Source organism: Miscanthus floridulus, chromosome 1 (genome assembly GCF_019320115.1).
Source record: "Miscanthus floridulus cultivar M001 chromosome 1, ASM1932011v1, whole genome shotgun sequence".
In the NCBI taxonomy this organism is placed as follows: domain Eukaryota; kingdom Viridiplantae; phylum Streptophyta; class Magnoliopsida; order Poales; family Poaceae; genus Miscanthus; species Miscanthus floridulus.
The window spans coordinates 29,844,329-29,864,027 of NC_089580.1; the positions used below are offsets into that span (position 1 = coordinate 29,844,329).

A 19,699-nucleotide genomic window follows, 5' to 3' on the forward strand; every position below is an offset into this window, starting at 1 on the left:
TTCATCACGCAAGCACGTTGGTTATTCTTTAGTGGTTTGCTTGTAAGCCTCTCTATTCTTCACCGCGAAAGTCTGATATCCTCGCTGCGTCTTCAGTCCGTGGTGGCCCGGACGATCTAGCCCTGGCTAGTGTGTGATCTGGGATCAATCCGACGTCAACAATATGTAGATGTATAGTAACTTGTTACATACTTAGAAAAATCAAAATAATTTATAATTTTGAACATAGGAACTTCTTTTCGAGAGCATTTGATCGGCTCGAGTATATTTGTTGAACGGGACAGGCGCATTCAGGGAAGAAGTGACATGCTCACATGCAGTCTAGAATTGCCTACTACTCCGTATGATTATCAGTTTTGCCGAGGACAGAGGATTGAATTCTAATGTGGACCAACTTTGAACGTGTGGCATCTTCTAATAATGTGAATTTGAGACCACTTAGAGTTAATTTGGAACCTGAACTTGGCTAGTTTAATATAAACTCATCTCGTCGACAGCACGCATGACTGGACTTTCCTAGTGACACCTAGCTTGTCACAATCTGGAATAACCAGTCGTCATCAGCCATCGTTCTACAAGACCCAAACGACACACCGGAGACTTGGACCCGGCGGGCGGCCAGTCGGCAGCATGGATCATTCGCCGACACGACGCATCAAATCATTCACGCATCAACTGGTACCTGAAACGATGCATAGACTAGAAAACAGCGAAGAAATTAGCAAGAAACCTGACGGCACTGGACCATCGTCTGTCAGCTTCTTCTTCCACTTATTCCACAAGCGTTTTGTCATTTATCGATACTTTCTCACGAACAAGAAGTTTTGACTGGTTGACTCGTTCTATTTATTTGAGTAGATTTTCGTCTCTGACGTAAAAGCCTAAAAGGGACGTACAGTGTCTAGAGACTCGAGACATTTTTCAAGTTCCAGTATTCTCAGTGCTCTCGTTGGTCAGGAGAGCTGAAGTGAAGAACAAAAAGATTACTGTATTAGTTAAGCAAAACCAGAAACCCAACACACTTGCCTGGAGTCACGACTCATCACCGTATTTGTGCAGTCCAATAAAGAAAGCCGTGCCCTTCCACTTAATCAACATTTTTCAGTCTATTCACGAAAAAAGAAGGGCGTAATCCTAACACCACACGTCCACACATGATGCACGTTGTGTTGTACCCACACGGCGCTGTTCATTTGTGCACTGTTGCACAGGGACCGACGGCGACGCAACCTTTCGTTTGGTTTGCTTTGCGAGATGTGAAAACCGGGCATGTTCGGCTAATATTAAAGACGATTGATAAATTAATTAAAATTGTTTTGTTATAAAAAAAAATACTATTGATTCTAACCGATAAGTCGGCTAGCATGCCGCGGGGTGAGGGGGGCGTGCGAGAACATTCCATACACGCACGGCCGAAAAGGAGTCGCGCCTTCAGACCCACATGTCAGCGGCACGAAACCATGGTGCAGTTACAGTAGTAAAGCTGGCACAAAGCCCTCGCGTAATCGCGTTCAGGGTCAGAATCCACTCGCGCCGCCACTGCCGCGCGGGGCCCGCCACCCGCGGAAGCGGAAGTGAGCGACGTCTCCACGCATATGCATCCGCCGCTGGCGCTGCGGGGCTTCTCCCCGCCACCCCACACTCCCACTCGTCCCGCACCCGCATTCCCCGTGGTCAACTCGCTGCCTCTCCAGCGACGACCGCGAGGGGGCCGAAATAGGCAGGCAGGCCACCCAAAAAAGCGAGCACCCTGCGCGCACCACCTCGGCTGCCATCGCCATTGCCATGGCCATGGCCACGCCATGACGCCCCGCCCCGCTGCACGCGCTCACACCCCCACCGCTCCACTCCGCTCCGCCTCACCCTCACCCTCACCCGCCACCACCACCCCATGCTTCCTCGCTGCTGCCACCGCCGCCGCTCGGGTGCCTTCTGCCTCGCCGTGCTCCTCCTGCTGCACCTGCACCCGCACCTGCACGCGGGCGCCCAGGCCGCGCTCGCGCTCGCGCGGCAGGACGTCGCGGCGCTCCACGGCCTGCGCGCGTCCCTCGGCGTGCGAGCCAGCGACTGGCCCGACAGGGCCGACCCCTGCGTCTTCTGGTCGGGCGTCGCCTGCCGCGCCGGCCGCGTCACGGAGCTCCACCTCTCCGGGCTCCGCCGCACCCGCGCGGGCTCCCGGCGCGCGGCCTTCGCCGTCGACCAGCTCCGGCGGCTCACCGCGCTCGAGGCGTTCAACGCCTCGGGGTTCCCGCTCCCCGGCCGGATCCCGTCCTGGTTCGGCCGCGGCCTGCCGCCGTCGCTTGCCGTCATTGACCTCCGCTCCGCACGCGTCAATGGCGAGCTCCCGACCGATCTCGGGATGTCTGGGAACCTGACCACCCTTGTTCTCTCCGGTAACAACCTCTCGGGCTCTATCCCGCCGTCGCTCTTCTCAATCCCTGGTCTCCGCGTTCTCGATCTCTCCGCCAACAACCTCACCGGCGCGCTGCCCAACGTGTCCTTCGCTGGCAGTGGTGGAGCTGGAGTTTTGTTCAACGCCTCTGGTAATTCCTTGTACGGCGCTATCGGTGATGCCACTGGGTCCCTCAGGAAGAGGTTCTGGGTTGTTGACGTCTCGGACAATTACTTCGATCAGGTGCTTGGAGCTGGGTTTCAGAATGGGACCGATGGTGTAGCGGATTTCAGAATGAACTGCTTGTCTGGTGCAGCAAGCCAGCGCAGCCGTGGGGATTGTGAGGCGTTCTACACGAGGAACGGGGTGAGGCTAGCGTTGGACCCCATGTCATCATCGCCATTGCCGGAGCCACGGCCACCACAGGTGCGGCCGATGCCGTCAACGAGCAAGAGAGGGGGCAAATGGAAGTTTGTATTGGCCGGGGTCCTTGGAGGTGCTGCGATTGTGGTAATACTTGGCCTTAGTGCGCTGGTGATTTGCTTGTTGAGAAGAAAAGGAAGGAGACCGAGAGGAAGAGGAGTGGAGCAGACTGAGGAGGGCATTCGGTCTGGGCGGAGAAGTAGTAGTGTGAATCCCATCACAATGTCACCCATGGCATCCCCCGGAGCCAGTGGTTCACAAAAGGGCTTTCCTGTTATCATAGATGAATTCACCTATGAGCAGTTGCACCATGCTGCCGGGGGCTTTGGGGATGATAACCTTGTCAAGCGTGGGCATTCCGGTGATATGTACCATGGTGTCCTGGACAGCGGATTTCAAGTTGTCATCAAAAAGATTGATCTGAAGAGCAGTAAGAAGTGTCAGGTCGAGTTGAGCTTCCTTACAAAGCATAGCCATGGGAGAATCGTTCCATTGCTGGGCCATTTGGCTAAGGATGAGGAGGAATTGCTGGTCTACAAGTACATGGCAAAAGGTGACCTCACAACTGCACTGCACAAGAAGTCAGTGGAAGTTGAACAGGGTCTGCGCTCATTGGATTGGATAACGAGGCTAAAGATTGCAATTGGTGTGGCTGAGGCCTTGTGCTTCCTTCATGACGAATGCAGTCCTCCGTTGGTTCACAGGTATGCTAAGCAATCTTCCCTTGTTTAATCATTTGCTAATGTATTCCATGAGCTGTTAGTTGGTGTATGGTAGTTTCGAAAAAATAATTTGTTGCATAAAGTATATGGCTGCTTTCAAAATTAACATGATGGAACAGGTAGTGGAAATTACACGTAGCTAAGGTCAACAGATTCCTGCTATTTATTAAATAATTAAATTCCACAAGAGGTGACAAGTGGGATAGTGGTAGAAGGTACTTGTACATTTAAAATAATTAGTAGTTGCACATTTTGGTGGGGGTCCTCTACATGGTCCCTTGTGGTCCTGCATCAATTGGCACACTATGTATTTCCAAGAACCATAGCTTAAAGGAAAATAGCATGTGCTGGCTTCCATTGAACCTTCATTTACATGTGAGGACATCAAATCTCAAAGTCTAAAATAAACGAACCTTGATACATTTAAAGCTTAAATGCATTGGTTCCATGTCAACAGTAAATCATAACATATTTTGGCAATGAAATAGATTGATTGTTTTGTGAAAGTGTCATGTCCCTGTCATGGTACTGAAGATATTGTTTTTATAACATGTGTATTCATGGTATCCCCAGTCATTCCAAGAAACTCTACATTTGTAATTTTAAGTTTTGGTGTGCTTGATGGCAGTCATTTTTAATTGAAGTTTCCCATTTTGGTTGCCTTATCTTTCTATTTTATATAGTTTTGGTCATGCAATTCTGAATATCTGCAAGTTGTTCAAGTTCTTTTGATATCTTGATATCTTGATAACTGTTAGTGCATGCATTATTATTCCGACTTATGTCTTCATTGTAAATGTAGAGATATCCAAGCTAGCAGTGTGCTTCTTGACGACAATTTTGAAGTGCGCCTTGGGAGTCTGGGTGAAATATGCACTCAACAAAGTGCAGGAAGCCAGAGTTTCTTCTCTCGGATTCTAAGATCATCGAGGTGAGATTTCTAAACCATCCTCTATGCTTTTATTGGCCTCAGATCCGCATGGGTGTTAGGGTGTAGAACCATTCTTGCCCCCAGAACTGATTTAATGAACATGCTCCTTTTAAAAGGAAAAAACTAGTACTGTCTGATCACCTAAATGGTATTAACCTGGCAACTGCATTAGTGTGTTACCACAAAAGGCAGGCTAAGTAATTTTGGGTCAATGCATAAACAGACTACAACTACAAGGCTATAGTGCTATCAGGTGCATGTACTGCATTTTCTAACTAGAATCCAGTGTGGCTACAAAAGTTCCTCCCACCAAGAATGTGTAGCTTAATTCTTATCTAGAGAATCCTCATAATGAGTTTTTTAGTATCACACTTGTAAATTACAATATTATGTCCCTGAACCACATTCACATTGATAAGACATCTGTAAAAATTAAGAGAGTTCATGGTAGGATAATGTACTGATACTTCACCCTGGTTAAACACCTGGCCTTTTGCCTATCTTAACATATATCGGTGTTCCTGTAAGGTAGGTTAACTTCAACCATTTCCCCTAAGAAAATGTACTGCCAAGCAACACACCTACTCTACGAGACTTCTATTTATATGATATATGAGGGTCGTTTGGTGACAGTAGTATTTTTTTCTTTCTGGCAGATCCCTTGACAAGAACATATCAGGTGCGTAAAGCACTCATCAGCTCTCTTTTGTTCAATATTTGCAATTTCTATATATACATTCAGGCAACTAAAAGAGTTTGTGTGCAAAATAAAGTTGTGTTGTAATATTATGATATCTGCTTCTCACTTTACAGGTCCACCAGCTACCTGCTCATACGATGTTTACTGTTTTGGGAAGGTGCTACTAGAGCTAATCACCGGAAACTTTGGTGCGAGTGGCTCAACTGACGCAGACTCAGAAGAGTGGTTAGCAAGAACATTAGGTTACATCAATGCCAATGACAAGGAGGGTGTCTCAGGTATTGTAGATCCTACCCTTGTTGTGGATGACGACCACCTAGAGGAAGTATGGGCAGTGGCCATCGTCGCGAAGACATGCCTGAATCCAAAGCCCTCTAGGCGTCCACTCGCCCGTTACATCTTGAAAGCACTGGAGAACCCACTAAGGGTGGTGCGGGAGCAGGAAGAGCTCCAATCCAACGCATCTCATCTCAGAAGTACCCCATCTCACGGCTCTTGGCGTTTTGCCTTCCATGGAAACAAGTACTACAGCTGGGAGGTCATGCCAACGTCGGGGCAAGCACTTGCTCGGAAAAATACAGCAAAGTCTCAGGGAAGCGAGGCAAGCAACGAGGACGAAGAGAATTCATTCTCATTCAAGAGGGCTTCACGGGAAAAATTCCCGGATCCCATAGAGTTTGAAGAAAGTGTTGTTGTGTAGGAGTACCCGCAGATTAGCGATACTTGGTGTGCATCTCTTTGATGCCTCTAGGTGAAAAGTTGTGTTAGATCTTTCTTTTTTCTTTGTCTTTCCTTCCTTATCTCAGTCATTTGAAATGGAATAAATGGCGCACTGGGTGTGCGATCCTTGAAATGCAAGCCAGTAAAATTCTTAGATAGAGCCATTTGCCATTCAAAACTCTTCTGAAATTTTTGTGGTTGATCCTGCTGTGGACTTTCAGGTTAGGGTTCAAAACTCTTCTAAAGGTGGTCATGGTCATTGGATTGAATGAGATCATACTTTTGCAGCTGAAAACTTTTGAGCATAGCCACCGGTGCGTATTGAGTGTGATGGAGCATTCTGCAGTTTCATCTGGTGAGCTTGAACACCGAAGGCGAAATGGATGGTACCTCCATGGTCTGTTGTAGCTTCTGGTGAGTTTGAAAACTGAAAAAACAAGCAATCTGAACTTTATGGAGATCGGCGACAACAGAGAGGAGTTCCTGGCAGCCAGCACTACCCGCGAGACGGCCTATCACTTGCTTTTATTCAAATTCCAAGCAGATCTGGTGCTGTATTCACAGTTTGGGTGTAGGGCCTCTTTGGGTTGAGAAAAATAAACGCTCCAATACATACGTGTTGAGACTTGAGAGGGACTGGGCCCTTGTTAAGTTCCACCAATTTTGCACAGTGCAAGATTCTTCGTCACATCACATCCCATCAAATCTTTAAACACATGTATGGAGTATTAAATTTAGGTAAAAAAAACTAATTACACAGTTTGGTTGTACTTCGGGAAGACGAACGTTTTGATCCTAATTAGTCAACGGTTAGACAATTATTACCAAATACAAATGAAATACTACAGTACCACTACAGTGCTGCATGCTTTTTTGATGTCCAAAGCTTGGGCAACTAAACACGGAGAGAAAAGACAGCTTGTTCCCACTCAAATCCATATGGACAGTAGCTTTAAAAAAAATCCATATGCACAAGTGGGAGTCGAAGCCTAAGCGTGGAAACTTGGCGAACCCAGCTGCCCTCTGTTTTCGTTTTATAAGAACTGTTTTATATTAGTGGATGAGAACTGCCAAAAAACGATCTAGAGAATAAAATAGCGGATGAGACCGAGATTTGAACTCGGGGTACTGGATTCGGAGTCCAATGTCCTAAGCACTTTTGAGGCCAGGTTCACAAAACAATTCAATTTATAAAAGACTAGTTTGATTGTAATTCCTTACATCTAAGGCTGATTTCACTTCGACCAAGCTGTTGGGCCTAACAAAATTTCATCTTGATTTGGCTGGGGTGCGCCAGGCTCGGGCAGTAGTGCAACGCCCGAGCGACACGCGAGGGTTCCGGTGGCAAGCCACTGTGGTGAACCCTCCCCCACAAAAAATTAATTTAATATCGAAGTGGACACATGGCCCACGTATCAGATATTAAACTGATAAGAACAGATACTACACTTGATCTTAGCCAAAAGGCCGAGAAAGGTATGAGTTGCTACCGTCCCCTGCGTCTGCTTTTATAAGCTTCCTCCGCTCCCGCCCGCTCAAGGCGGCCGAGGTGGGACTAAACTGAAGCACCGCACGGCACAGGCAAGTCAAGCACAGCGCAGCGCAGCGCCTGCGCCTCTGTTTGGTTATTACCTGGGCCTTTCGGGCTAGCAATTGGCATCTCGCACCTCGATGCTGGCCCGGACAGCCCGGTCCGCAGAGCCTCTCTAACTCCATGTTCCCGAGCCCGTGTCTACCGCAGCGGCGCCAGAAGCCCAGAACGGCCGCGCTGTATTGTACGTTTGTACCACGGCGTCTCGTAGTCCGCTTTGTTTTTGTTTCCCAGAGGTGCAGGTCGAGGGTGCGTCCGCCTCAGACTCCATGTGTGCATGTTATTTGTCCTCGCTCATATTTGAAACAAAATCTTTCTTTAGTATCTGATGACACTTGTGATCTACTTCCTAGATTTATTACAGATTGTGCATGAATGAAACCGCTCCGGGCGCGGCGCGGCACGGAATCTGATCTCGCGACGCCAGGCCAGCCATCGTTCGATATGTACACCTCGCATAGGCTCCAGATAGTACAGTACGTGGTGACGGTGCAACCAAACGTACGTGAGTCCAAGCAAACCGCCGACGCGACGCGAAGATCAAATCCGCGTTCCCGGCCAGCTTCGCCTTCGGCTAGTACAATAATCCCCGGCGGCCATATGCATCACCATGACTGCCCCTGTCCGCCGGCGCGCCACTGCCACACCGACGACGTCTCGCCGCACAACTCCCACACCGACGATATCGCGCCGCCAATGTTCTTCGGCCCCACGACGATGTTCTCTTGGCCGACTGCCGCCAGCAGCAGCAGCCGCAGGTCCTACAGTGACAACGCCAGTCGACGTGCCGCCGCCCTCGACGACGGACGACCCGTCCTGCGAGGACACCCCGTGCGCCAAGTGCGCGGTATGTGGTACTAGCTCCATCGATCGATCGATCCGTCCATGCATTTGATACATCGATCCGTCTCAGCTGACACCACGCTTTTACTTTTCGTGTGCAGTTGGGCTGGCTCTTCTGGGGCATCATCATCGCGTTGATCATCTACGCCGTCAAAAAATAAGGACATGTTTGGAGTGGACTACCCTAGTTGTCCAACTAAAATTTAGAGAAAAAATAGTTCTTTGAAGAAAAAAGAAATTTATTTAGTCTTTCTACAAGTTTTTTTTAGATGCAGATGGTCACAACACACAACTTCAACTACAACACCGTAGACGCTGTACATGCACAGGAATGAGCCGTATACCACGTGATTTTTATTTAGGGCACGTGCGCCATTTAGATTTCAATTGATGGTTTTTAATTTAACTCTTTCAACCTACTACTTTCATTGCATAGTCGATTAAAATTTTATTTTCTCTCGTAAATATCTTCGGTTCTTTGCATGGCGACATTTTCTTAATCTCTTTTCTTTCTTGCATCAACGGCAATAAATATCTATGATTACTTTATTCTCTTGATTAGTTTTCTGGTATGACTAATAAATTTCATTTGTTGCTAGTCTTTAGCAACGAGTGAGCGCGCACAATAAGAGACTCACATCCATCATCGCATCGCATGCACGCGAGCATGGTGTCCAATTCGAGACCATGAGTGCGGTGATGATGTCACCACATCAGAGTCGCTCATGTTTCACTTCAAACCCTAATTCCCAAGCTCCTGTCCCCTGACTCAACACCCAACAACCTGTCATCACCATGTTTGCCACATAAGCTCCCCCTCCTCGCCCCCTGAAAACCCAAATCTCTAATAGCTGTCGAAGATGAGGGAGACGAAACGCGCAAGTACAAAGGGAAGGCAGAGGAGGGAGACAAGGTGTGCCCACCGTGCGAAGTTTGTCCAATCTCGTGTTGACGCGCACATGAGGGTTGCTTCAGCAGCGAACACGAGCGTGGCAAATAAAGATTATGGGCCCGCGACCGTTAGTACAGTTTTTGTTGAATGAATAGGCTTAAATCATGTTTTATCGTATGTCCACCTAGAAAGCATGTTCTCGTTTGTGGTTTGAGGAACCGTATTTGCAACAAGTTAGATTTTTATGAGAGTTTCACGGACATTAAATAAGCTGATATGATATAGTATAAATGATGAGAAAACGATGAAAAAATCATAAAATAAAGTGAGTTTTATGAGAACGGGGCTTGTCTATACCATTTTCAACATATGCGAGTCATGAAAACTGAGACATGATTACATGAAACTCCAAAGTGGCTAAACATCACTCTTGAAAGCCTCGTGTTTCATAAAGGTTATGCACGTCACCTCGTTGGTAGCGGTGGCGGGCGGTGACTGGTGTGGGCTACACATGCAACGAAATATAAATGAAACAAGGTAGCGAAATATACCAATGAAACAATACACCTATTTCAAAGAAAAAAAACTAAACCACATCCTCAGCCAGTTCGTTTGTTGGTTTCAGCCAGGGCTTATCAACCATGGTATAGTATTTTTCTCTCATAACAAACCAGCATCAGTCGGGCTTATCAGCCCAGAAACCAACAAGCGAACAAGCTGCCTATATACGGAGTAATTAAATGAAAGGAGAAGGATGAGGTAGACGCCTCTTTTTTTTTAAAAAAGGTAAGCCACATTTTGTACTGAATGATTAAGGGAAAGGAGAAGGACGAGGTGGTAGTTACGCGACAGTTTTGTTGTAATCTAAATCGCTTGAACTCCTATCTATTCTATATATCGCAAACGTGAACTAACTATAACAAATAAGAGCATCCTTACTACTCCCTCCATTCTAAATTATAATTCGTTTGACTTTTTTTTTACCCAAGTTTGACCGTTCGTTTTTTTTTTCAAAAAAACTTGTGCAAATATAGTCAAATTTAAGTCATTCTTGAAGAACTTTTGTTAATAAAACAAACCACAACAAAAAAGTGATATTTAGCACAAAATTTTGAATAAGACGAGTGGTCAAACTTGGGGTAAAAAAAGTCAAACGAACTATAATTTGGAACGGATTTAGTAATAAATAAACATTGAAATGAGACCATATAAAATTTAAATAATTCCAAACTAGATACCATAGGATAGAACACTGTTTTATAAAAAATCAAAACCGATTTCATATTTTTAGTTAGGTTAAAAATAGCCTAATATATTAAATCATATTTGAGATGTACGGTATAACCTTTATGAGGAAAAGACATTTCAATAGTTTCAAAATTTTACCTCCTATAAACAGTTAGCTCGGTTTGATTTAGCTCCATCGCATGACATGGCGCTATGTAAGCGGAACCGATATGACACTATTAGTCAAAATGATGTCGAGACCGTCCCGTGGATCGAGTTTTTTTAGAGAGCAAAATCGAATGAGTTTTGATTGGACAAATGGATTTTCTTTTTTCTGGAAGAATAAAAAAATATGACAGACCGGGCCAAGTTTTGGTCCAATATAAACACCAAGATGGATCAGTCCACCTTGTCATCTTTGTTGGGTTGGTCCAATGAAAAGCCCAGTGAAGCGATGCCATCCGTCTTCCTATAGAAGAAGCCGAACGTTCTCGCCACCGCTCAGAATCACAAACCAAGTCAGACAAGGTTAGGGTTTACTCGCGAGGCCTCCTCCTCCCCTGCCGCCGCCGCCGCCATGGGACACTCCAACGTGTGGAACTCGCACCCCAAGAACTACGGCCCTGGATCCAGGGTTTGGTAATCCTCTAGTTCCTTCGCCCCACCTAATCGCCGATGTCATTTGTGCTATATATATGTCTTCTGTTTAATCCTCCAGATTTGTGGCATGAGCTTGGAGTTAGATTTTGGTGCTTCCGGCCCAAGCAGATTTGCTTGCCCTTATGCTTGTTCTTATTATATACACTTCGTACTTGGTGATGGTGATTGCTAATGGATGCCGCGGTGTGTGATTGCAGCCGTGTGTGCGCCAACCCCCACGGCCTCATCCGGAAGTACGGGCTCATGTGCTGCAGGCAGTGCTTCCGCAGCAACGCCAAGGACATCGGCTTCATCAAGGTACGCGCCAAAATCTTCCGGCCTCTGCTCGCTTCCCTGGCCTGCGTTAGTAGTGGTTACCGGTTTGCCTGATTGGGTAATCCTTAAGCGTACGATTTATTCTGCCATACCATGCCATAGCCCAGAGTATGCCTCGCCATGATGTATCTGTGTTGGTCCAACTGGGGCGAGTTTAAGTAGTCCGTTTCGTGGTTTCTTAGAAGTGGAAGCAATGCCCATGATGCCCATATTACTGTGTTTATATGGCCGCTGTCAATACTTGCTTGGATTTTCATAATTTCTTATCCTGTTCGGTAGTATAGGTCTTAGTCTAGCTGTGTAGTTGTTTGCATTCGAATTAGTGTCTTGCTGGATTACAGAGTGTCATCTCTAGTCGAATTTGTAAATTGTTGTGATTGGCCCAATTTTTTAATTAGCAATATGAAGATACTAGCAAGACTATGGTAGTGCTGTACAGCTTAATTCTTCATTTGCAATATGAAGATACTAGCAAGACTATGGTTATCAGATTCTTGGTATTAGCAATAATGGAACCTGTGAAGTTTCTTATTGTAAGAGTTGGTCTATAATTGACAACTTGGGTATAAGCTCTGAAGCATGGTTGTTTCCATATCCAGCCAGTGTTTCTTATGATCTAGAGCTTCCGAATGCCTCTTTTATGACGAAAATGTTAGTTGTAGGTAAACAGTTGTGCTGTGGCTTCTGATGCTGAAAAGTTGGATCAGCAATTTGGAATGTAAAGTCTTCTGTTATAAAATTAAGGCCGTAATTCTCATATTTGTGCTTTGTACACTGGCACAAGCTTTGAGACATGTCTTGTAAAAAGTGAGTTGGTGTTTCTAGTTCTTGTATGTATATATTTAAGCGATGTAAAGCAATTATAGTTAAGGCATACAGTTGTTTTGATTTTGAGGCTCACAATGTGCATTCTTATTATGCAGTACCGCTGAAACTTGAGGAGCTCCAAAGCATGAGAAGAATGGAGGCATGGATGGGAACCTGAAAGACAGATTGTACTCTTATTATAATACCATGTAATGAATTATTTAGCTTTGAGTGGACGAAGTTGGTGTATCCTGGATGGTACTCTTGAAGCTTCCTGCTAGTTGAGCATGTCGAACCACTATGATCAGACAATACGGTATCATTGTTATAACTCGTCTTGTTGATATCGTTCTGTTCATGCTGTTTTATTTGCTGCTGCATATGGAGTGATGGAGTCCCAAGTCTTTTGTGCTGTGCTTTGATTATCTTTTTGTAGAGGTTCGAGTGGATTTGCATAATCCTAAATCCAATTGGATCCGTCCGATTCCAATTGTAGGTTTGTGAGCCATGATCCCTATCAGATGGTTGTAAGCGATAAAGGACAGAAAAACCTTAGCGTTGTGTTAATATTAGGATAGATTGGACCATGCTGGATGGATTTGGATTTGGATATTAGTCATTTTTGTTTTGGGGCAGGATTGGAATCGGATTTTTATCCCTTGGACTGGATTTCATTGAATTTGTCCACATGGAGTAGATCAACAAGGTCTAGGTGTGGGCCTGTGCGTCACAACAGAATAATGACGTTGTATTCAAACCTTTTCGTGTGAGCAAGGCTTAAAAACACCGCAATTCATGCATCGATCGCGCACAACTTTTTTCCCATAGACTTTTTATCATAACATCACATAGAACATAGTGGTGGGTTGAGGGTCTAGGCTGGGCTGGGCTGGATTGGTGTGGGCTGTTCTCCGGCCTGAAGGATTTCAAATCAAAAGTTTTACATATGCCAAGTGTGACGAGTTGCATTGCTTGAGATAAAAACTGTACACTAACCGTGTGCATCGTCAATTGATAAACTGCAACGGAACTGCAACACCATACCCAGCATTCTTCTTCGCACAACAGCAGCACCTGGCGAGTCCTCGTCACGTGTTCTAAATTAACTGGTTGCTTTAGGATTGGAGCTTATTTTAGAAAAGTGAGCAGCGGAGCATTTCCGCTCTTTTTATACTTCTGTTTAATTCGAGTCCCTTCAATAGGAAACTGATGCGGATTCGTTTTCACTGTCAGGGGCTCAGGGCCCAGAAGCAGCAGATTAGGGTGTGTATCAATGTATCATTGGTTGCTTGGTCCAAACCCAGCTTGGGCGTGGGCCTAAGCCTAGCCGGTCCAACCGTCCAAGTCCAACCATTGGCTCCATCAATATTTTTTGGTGTGCCTTCACAGCCCAAGTTGCATTGTGACAAAACTGACAATTGCGTCTGGTAGACTTTAGTGAAAGCCTGGAGATATATTGGGATTTGGAATTGGAATACTTTCTCCGTTAAAATCAATTGTTATATTTTGTCTTAAATCATTTATCTTTCTGTTTGATCGAATTTAGAGAAAAAACAAATATTTATCACACCAAATGAGTTTATTATGATTTTTTATGATACATCTACTGACACTAATTTGGTGTCCTATGTCTTCGCGCTTTTTTAATAATAAATTCGGTTAAATTTAAAAATGTCTATTTAAGACGTCTCTAGAAATTAATTTATTCAGAGAGCCACTGACATATTTTTTCAGGCCCCGCACAGAGCGGGAGCTCTCTGCACTGGTTACGTCCTATAAAAAGTGGTGTTTGGTTGCCTTTCTTCAACTGCGCTGGCCGGGTTAGTTTGAATGTTCTCATCCGGTGGTCTGGTAGTAACACGCCGCGCGGATCGGAGTGCTGGGCACAAGAATCGCGGTGGAGCCGGTCAGTGTGAGCCCCCGCGTAGAGTTCTCTAGGTGCCCTAAAATTTTGTAAAATTTTTTAAAATTCCTCGTCACATCGAATCTTTGGATGCACGCATGAAGCATTAAATATAAATAAAAAATAAAACTAATTACACAGTTTAGACGAAATTCACGAGACGAATCTTTTAAGCCTAATTAGACTATGATGGGGACACTAATTACTAAATAACAACGAATGTGCTACAGTACAATTTTCTAAAAAAATTCGCCAACTAAATAAGGCCTAAGCATAGGGTTCTCTAAGCCTCTCTACAAATTGATAAGTACGAAAGCTCGAAAGAAGATGCTAGTTGTGGACGATAATAGAAAAAAAAAACTTCTAGCTTCTGGCACCGTTTCAAACTTGCTTCGCCAATCTCCAAAGGTGTGGGCCGTGTGGAGGACCATTCTATTGCATTCCAATCGCTAGACATTCGTGCCATGCGCTGGCAAGCCGCGCTCCACCAATTTCAAAAATTGCCGGATTTCGCTGCCATGGACAATGAAAATGGCTGGCCCAGCGGCCTTCCCTCATCCGATCAGGCGATCACCCACCTCAACAAAAAGAGCACCCCCGACCCGATCTCCATCCATGGCCATGGGCCATGTCCATGCAATGCAGGTCGTCGCAACACAGCACAGGTGTCTTCTCCGCTCGCAGCGACCCGCAGATGCGGCCGGGACAGCTGGAGCGGCCCTTGCGCTTTGCTGCGCCTGCACGGCTCATCTCATCTGGCCTGGCACACACCACACCACACCACTGCCGCTCGCGGCTCGCTTGCTCCAGCGCACGCGCGCCAGCCAGCCCGACGCGATCCGTCCAGTCGCCGCGCTGATGGACGATGGTGGTGTTTAGGTCTCCAAAAGTGCACTACGCAAAAAAAAAAATTCCCGTCACATCAAACTTACGGTATATGCATGAAGTACTAAATGTAGACGAAATCAAAAACTAATTGCACAGTTTGCTTTAATTTTGCGAGACGAATCTTTTAAGCCTAATTAGTCAATGTTTGGACAATAATTCATAAATACAAACGAAATACTATAATAAAGAATCGTGCACTACGTAAAGTTTGCAGGTATAAACTTTGCCGAACTAAACGCGCCCTAGTACGAGCCACAGCCAGCCACGTGGGCCCCGGCCCATAGCTGTGCCCAGGCTGGACGGACGGACGGATGGACATGAACTCCGGCGTAAAAGCATAACAGCGCACGCCTCTTATCCTGCGCACAGACCGTCTCGCTGCCTCGTGGGGTCACAGTCTCAGCCGGGGCCCACGGGCCAAGTTGCGCCTTGCGCGGGGTCTCGTTCTGTGGGCGAGCTGGCTGATCGGCGACCGGATTAGTTAATGGCAACTGGGGAATGGAATAATGAGGGCGTTTATAATTGAGATTGAGATGGATGGATACGTGTAGGCCCTAAGCCGTGCAGCTGCGGCGACGGCTGGACAGCACAGCATCAGCCTTAACCTCTTCCGCCCTTTCTTTTCTCTTATACTCAATTTAGCTCACATTTAGTTTGGTGGACTAAAAAAGACTAAAAATATCCCTTTTAGTCAGGGTTTTTATCCAAAGTAACTAAAAGGGAAGCAGCCTAGGTTTTAGTTCAATTTAGCAACTCTTGGTGACTAATTAGCTGAATGGCTATTTAGTCCCATTTAATCATAATGTTTAGATAAAAAGTGACTAGATAGGACTAAAATTAGTCAACTAAACTTTAGCAGCCCAAACATTAAAAAAAAGTACATTTTTTTTCCGATCAGCGATGAGTCATCGCCATGCTGTGCGCACTGTTCACTGTTCGTCCAGCAGTGACCCGGTGTTATTCCACCAGCCGAACGCCATGAACTGTTCCCGCTGATTCAGCCGAGCCCTCGGCCACCCGTGCGTTTCTTTTTAAAGAAATCCTTGGCCGCAGCGGCTGTCACATGACGGATACGGCGGTCCGTCCGGGCCTCGGCCACCCTGGATTACCTCGGGTATTAAAAAATGGATTAGTGGATGAGGGCACCAGCTGAGACTGAGCCTGACCTGACCTGCCACGCTAGCGCATTGGATTCTTCAAAACATTCCGGGCGGCCTCCGCTCGGGCACCTGACCGTGGGGCGCTGGCTGTCCTGCACATGACAGCTCCGGCGGGCTCGCTGCTGCTCGTCTGAAACGACAATCCACGGCACCTGAGACACCAACGTGCGGCGCCTGCACTGCAAACAAAGGTGCTCCTAGTACGCAGGGATGCCTACAAATTACCGGTCTTACTACTGCAGTTGTTGCATGCGCGTTTACAGTGGTGCTGCCAAAAACAAGTTTGTTTACGACGATACACTCTACTACTGCTGATCGCTAATCTTGTGATCCGTGAAAAATATCGTAATCTTGTGAAGCGTTTCGTTTCCGGGTCCTGTCAGGAACGAGATAGATTTGGTGTTTGCAGAATTACAGTGGTGTCAGCAAACATTTACAAAATTTCCGCATAAATATCCCTGATGGTTAATCATGAGTTTTTTAAGTAACAGTTGTTAATCTCAGGAGTCAGGACCACCAAACACACAACCGGTAAAAAAATCCCGTTATTCGCCATCAGGTGAAAGTGAAAAGTGAAAAAATTCAGCATAGGGCCTTGTTTAATTGGCGAATTTTATCGGAAAATGGTACTGTAGCACTTTCGTTGTTATTTGGTAATTAGTGTCCAATCATAGTCTAATTAGGCTTAAAAGATTCGTCTCGTGAATTTCGTCTAAACTGTGTAATTAGTTTTATTTTTTATTTATATTTAATGCTTCATGCATGCGTCCAAAAATTCGATGTGACGGAAAATCTTAAAAATTTTTACAAAATTTTATGAACTAAAACCGGCACTAACATTACTCGCGGCCTCAGGTGCCAAGTGCCAACTATGGCAAAAGTGCCGCCCGATTATTCGCCATGCAGGTGAAACCTGGAGTATGGACCGTTACAAAACGGAAAAACTACAGCAAAACTACGTAGTAGGCCCACGCACTCAGAGAGTCAGAAGTCCAATCTAATTCCCGACAGCTACAACAGCCTCCGACTGACATAAGGGTCCAGTAACACAGTTCCAGTGGGCCCAACTTCTCATTGGTCTTGGTCGTGCCGTACTTCGAGTAGCAGCAGCCAGCAGGTAGCTAGCTCCAACCAAAAAGGAAGCCGCAACCAACTGACCCCGACGCCACGCAGGCCCCCGCCTGGACCTGGCCACAGAGCAGCGCGCCCGCCCCCGCCGCTGCCCGTTCGGATCCGTCTCGGCTCCAGCTCGCCTCCCCACGCACGCGTCCCCACGGCGCCTACCACGCCTAACCTGAAACCCACGCGCCATCACTGACACCCGGGGCCTCGGCAGCCGGGCCCGCGCGCGAGTGACGGGATCCCGAGCTGAGGCGCAAGTGGGGCGTGTGCGGACTGGTGTCTCACAGCCACGGCACACCAGGATCCAGCCTGGCTCCTCCCACTCCACGGCTCCGCCGTTCCTCACCCGATTCTTATACCAACTCGTCCCCTCCCTTATCTCCCTCACCACGCATCGCCCTCGCCCTCGTTCCGCATTGCCCCCGTCGCCGCCAAATCTCAGCGGAATTTTGCGCGGATTTTAGGGGTGGGAGGGAGTGGAGGTGTGACCGGAGGAGCAGCAAGCGCGCCATGGACCCGTGCCCGTTCGTGCGGGTGCTGGTCGGCAACCTCGCGCTCAGAATGCCGGTGGCGCCGCCGGCCGCCGGCGCCGGGGCCGGCGTCCACCCGTCCACGTCGCCGTGCTACTGCAAGATCCGGCTCGGGAAGATGCCGGTGCAGAGCGTCCCGGCGCCGCTCGTGGTCTCCGACGGCGGCGAGCAGACGCCGGCGTCCGGGGCACTCGCCGCCGCGTTCCACCTGTCCAAGGCTGACCTGGCGTGGTTCAACGGGAAGCCGTCGCTCTTCTCGTCGCGCGGGGAGGCCAGCCTCAAGGTGTCGGTCTACGCCGGCCGGAAGGGGAGTACCTGCGGCGTCAGCTCCGGGCGGCTGCTTGGGAAGGCTACGATCCCGCTCGACCTCAAGGGCGCCGAGGCCAAGCCCGCCGTGCTGCACAGCGGCTGGATCTCCATCGGGAAGCGAGCCGGGAAGGTCTGTCCCGCTGCGGCGACGGAGCTCAGCCTCACCGTCCGCGCGGAGCCGGACCCGAGATTTGTCTTCGAGTTCGACGGCGAGCCGGAGTGCAGCCCACAGGTGCTGCAGGTGGGCAGCAGCATGAAGCAGCCCATGTTCACCTGCAAGTTCGGATGCCGCAGCAACAGCGACCTGCGCAGGCCCGGGATGCAGCCGGAGCGCGACGCCGCGTCGTCGGCCAAGGAGCGCAAGGGGTGGTCGGTGACTGTGCACGACCTGAAGGGCTCCCCCGTGGCGATGGCGTCCATGGTCACGCCTTTCGTGCCGTCGCCGGGCACGGACCGCGTGAGCCGCTCCAACCCGGGCGCGTGGCTCATCCTCCGCCCCGCGGGCGACGGCGCCTGGGAGCCCTGGGCGCGCCTCGAGTGCTGGCGCGAGCGCGGCGGCGCCGGCGCGTCCGACAGCCTGGGCTACCGCTTCGACCTCCTGGTCCCCGGCGCGGACCACGCCGTCGCACTCGCCGACTCCTCCATCCCCTCGTCCAAGGGCGGCAAGTTCGCCATCGACCTGACCGCCGCGCAGCCGCTCAGCCGGGGGGGCACGCCCGGGTGCAGCCCGAGAGGCAGCGGCGACCTGAGCAACTGGCCCCTGGGCAACTACCGCGGCTTCGTCATGTCCGCCGCGGTCCAGGGCGAGGGCCGGTGCAGCAAGCCGACGGTCGAGGTCGGGGTGGCGCACGTCGGGTGCGCCGAGGACGCGGCTGCGTTCGTGGCCCTCGCGGCGGCCGTGGACCTGAGCATGGACGCGTGCAGGCTCTTCTCCCACCGACTGAGGAAGGAGCTCTCGCACCTGCGGGCCGACCTACTCCGGTGACCCACTGGTGACCGGACCGGCGGCAACCACGAATCACGAGCAAATTGTACAGAAAGTAGTTGAGGCAGATGTGTGCTTTAGCGTGCGCTAGTTTGTTGGAGTAGTTCGATTCCGGTGATCGACTAGTTGATCGTGGTCACCTACCTTTTTTCGTGAGCGCTGAGTGTGGTGTGGTGTGATATGTTGGTTGGTTGCTTCGCTTTTGCTATGTAGGGTGTCCTCTTTTTTGGATCGCTCCATAATTTAGAGCAATTTGTGATCATGAACTCTCTCTGCTTCCAGTTCTTTCAATCCGAATTGAATGAACAACGATTACAAAGGCAGAACGGCTGGTGCTCGCGGTGATCCGCATCACTGCTTCTGTACTATAGTACGTATATACCCCATGGCAAAGCATGGATGAAACCAACAAGTTCATGTTTTGTTTTGCCCGGGAAATCAAGGCTTGTTGGGGTGCGCATTCGATTGGACCGACGGTGCCTTTGCAAACAGGTTAAGTAGTAGATCGAACTGTGTGGATCAACTCAAAAAAATTCAATCAAAAGAGAAATAAAGGAGCGTGAAAGGCAGGGCAAAGGA

At 48.3% G+C, this 19,699-nt stretch overlaps 2 protein-coding genes and 1 non-coding gene across 3 annotated transcripts; 2 read left to right on the top strand and 1 right to left on the bottom strand.

Annotated features, from left to right (window-relative positions):
* The first annotated feature begins 1,376 nt into the window (after positions 1 to 1,376).
* LOC136477202 (probable LRR receptor-like serine/threonine-protein kinase At2g16250) lies at positions 1,377 to 6,520 on the top strand. The gene is made up of 4 exons (XM_066475290.1): positions 1,377 to 3,519; positions 4,340 to 4,468; positions 5,125 to 5,147; positions 5,282 to 6,520. The coding sequence occupies exons 1-4, from the start codon at positions 1,892 to 1,894 to the stop codon at positions 5,866 to 5,868; spliced, it is 2,367 nt and encodes a 788-aa protein (XP_066331387.1). The 5' UTR covers positions 1,377 to 1,891; the 3' UTR covers positions 5,869 to 6,520.
* A 651-nt stretch (positions 6,521 to 7,171) lies between these two features.
* On the bottom strand, positions 7,172 to 7,368 carry LOC136511340 (U2 spliceosomal RNA). Its single transcript, XR_010772683.1, has one exon. It is a non-coding gene; the product is annotated as a U2 spliceosomal RNA (small nuclear RNA).
* Positions 7,369 to 17,366: 9,998 nt separating this feature from the next.
* Positions 17,367 to 19,428, top strand: LOC136477214 (uncharacterized). The gene has a single exon (XM_066475296.1). The coding sequence runs from the start codon at positions 17,807 to 17,809 to the stop codon at positions 19,118 to 19,120; it is 1,314 nt and encodes a 437-aa protein (XP_066331393.1). The 5' UTR covers positions 17,367 to 17,806; the 3' UTR covers positions 19,121 to 19,428.
* The last annotated feature ends 271 nt before the right edge of the window (positions 19,429 to 19,699 follow it).

Coding starts and splice junctions, on each gene's coding strand:
- LOC136477202 (XM_066475290.1), top strand. CDS start 1,892: ATGCTTCCTCGCTGCTGCCACCGCCGCCGCTCGGGTGCCTTCTGCCTC. Junction 4,469..5,124: donor CGGATTCTAAGATCATCGAG/GTGAGATTTCTA, acceptor TCTTTCTGGCAG/ATCCCTTGACAAGAACATAT. Junction 5,148..5,281: donor CCTTGACAAGAACATATCAG/GTGCGTAAAGCA, acceptor CTCACTTTACAG/GTCCACCAGCTACCTGCTCA.
- LOC136477214 (XM_066475296.1), top strand. CDS start 17,807: ATGGACCCGTGCCCGTTCGTGCGGGTGCTGGTCGGCAACCTCGCGCTC.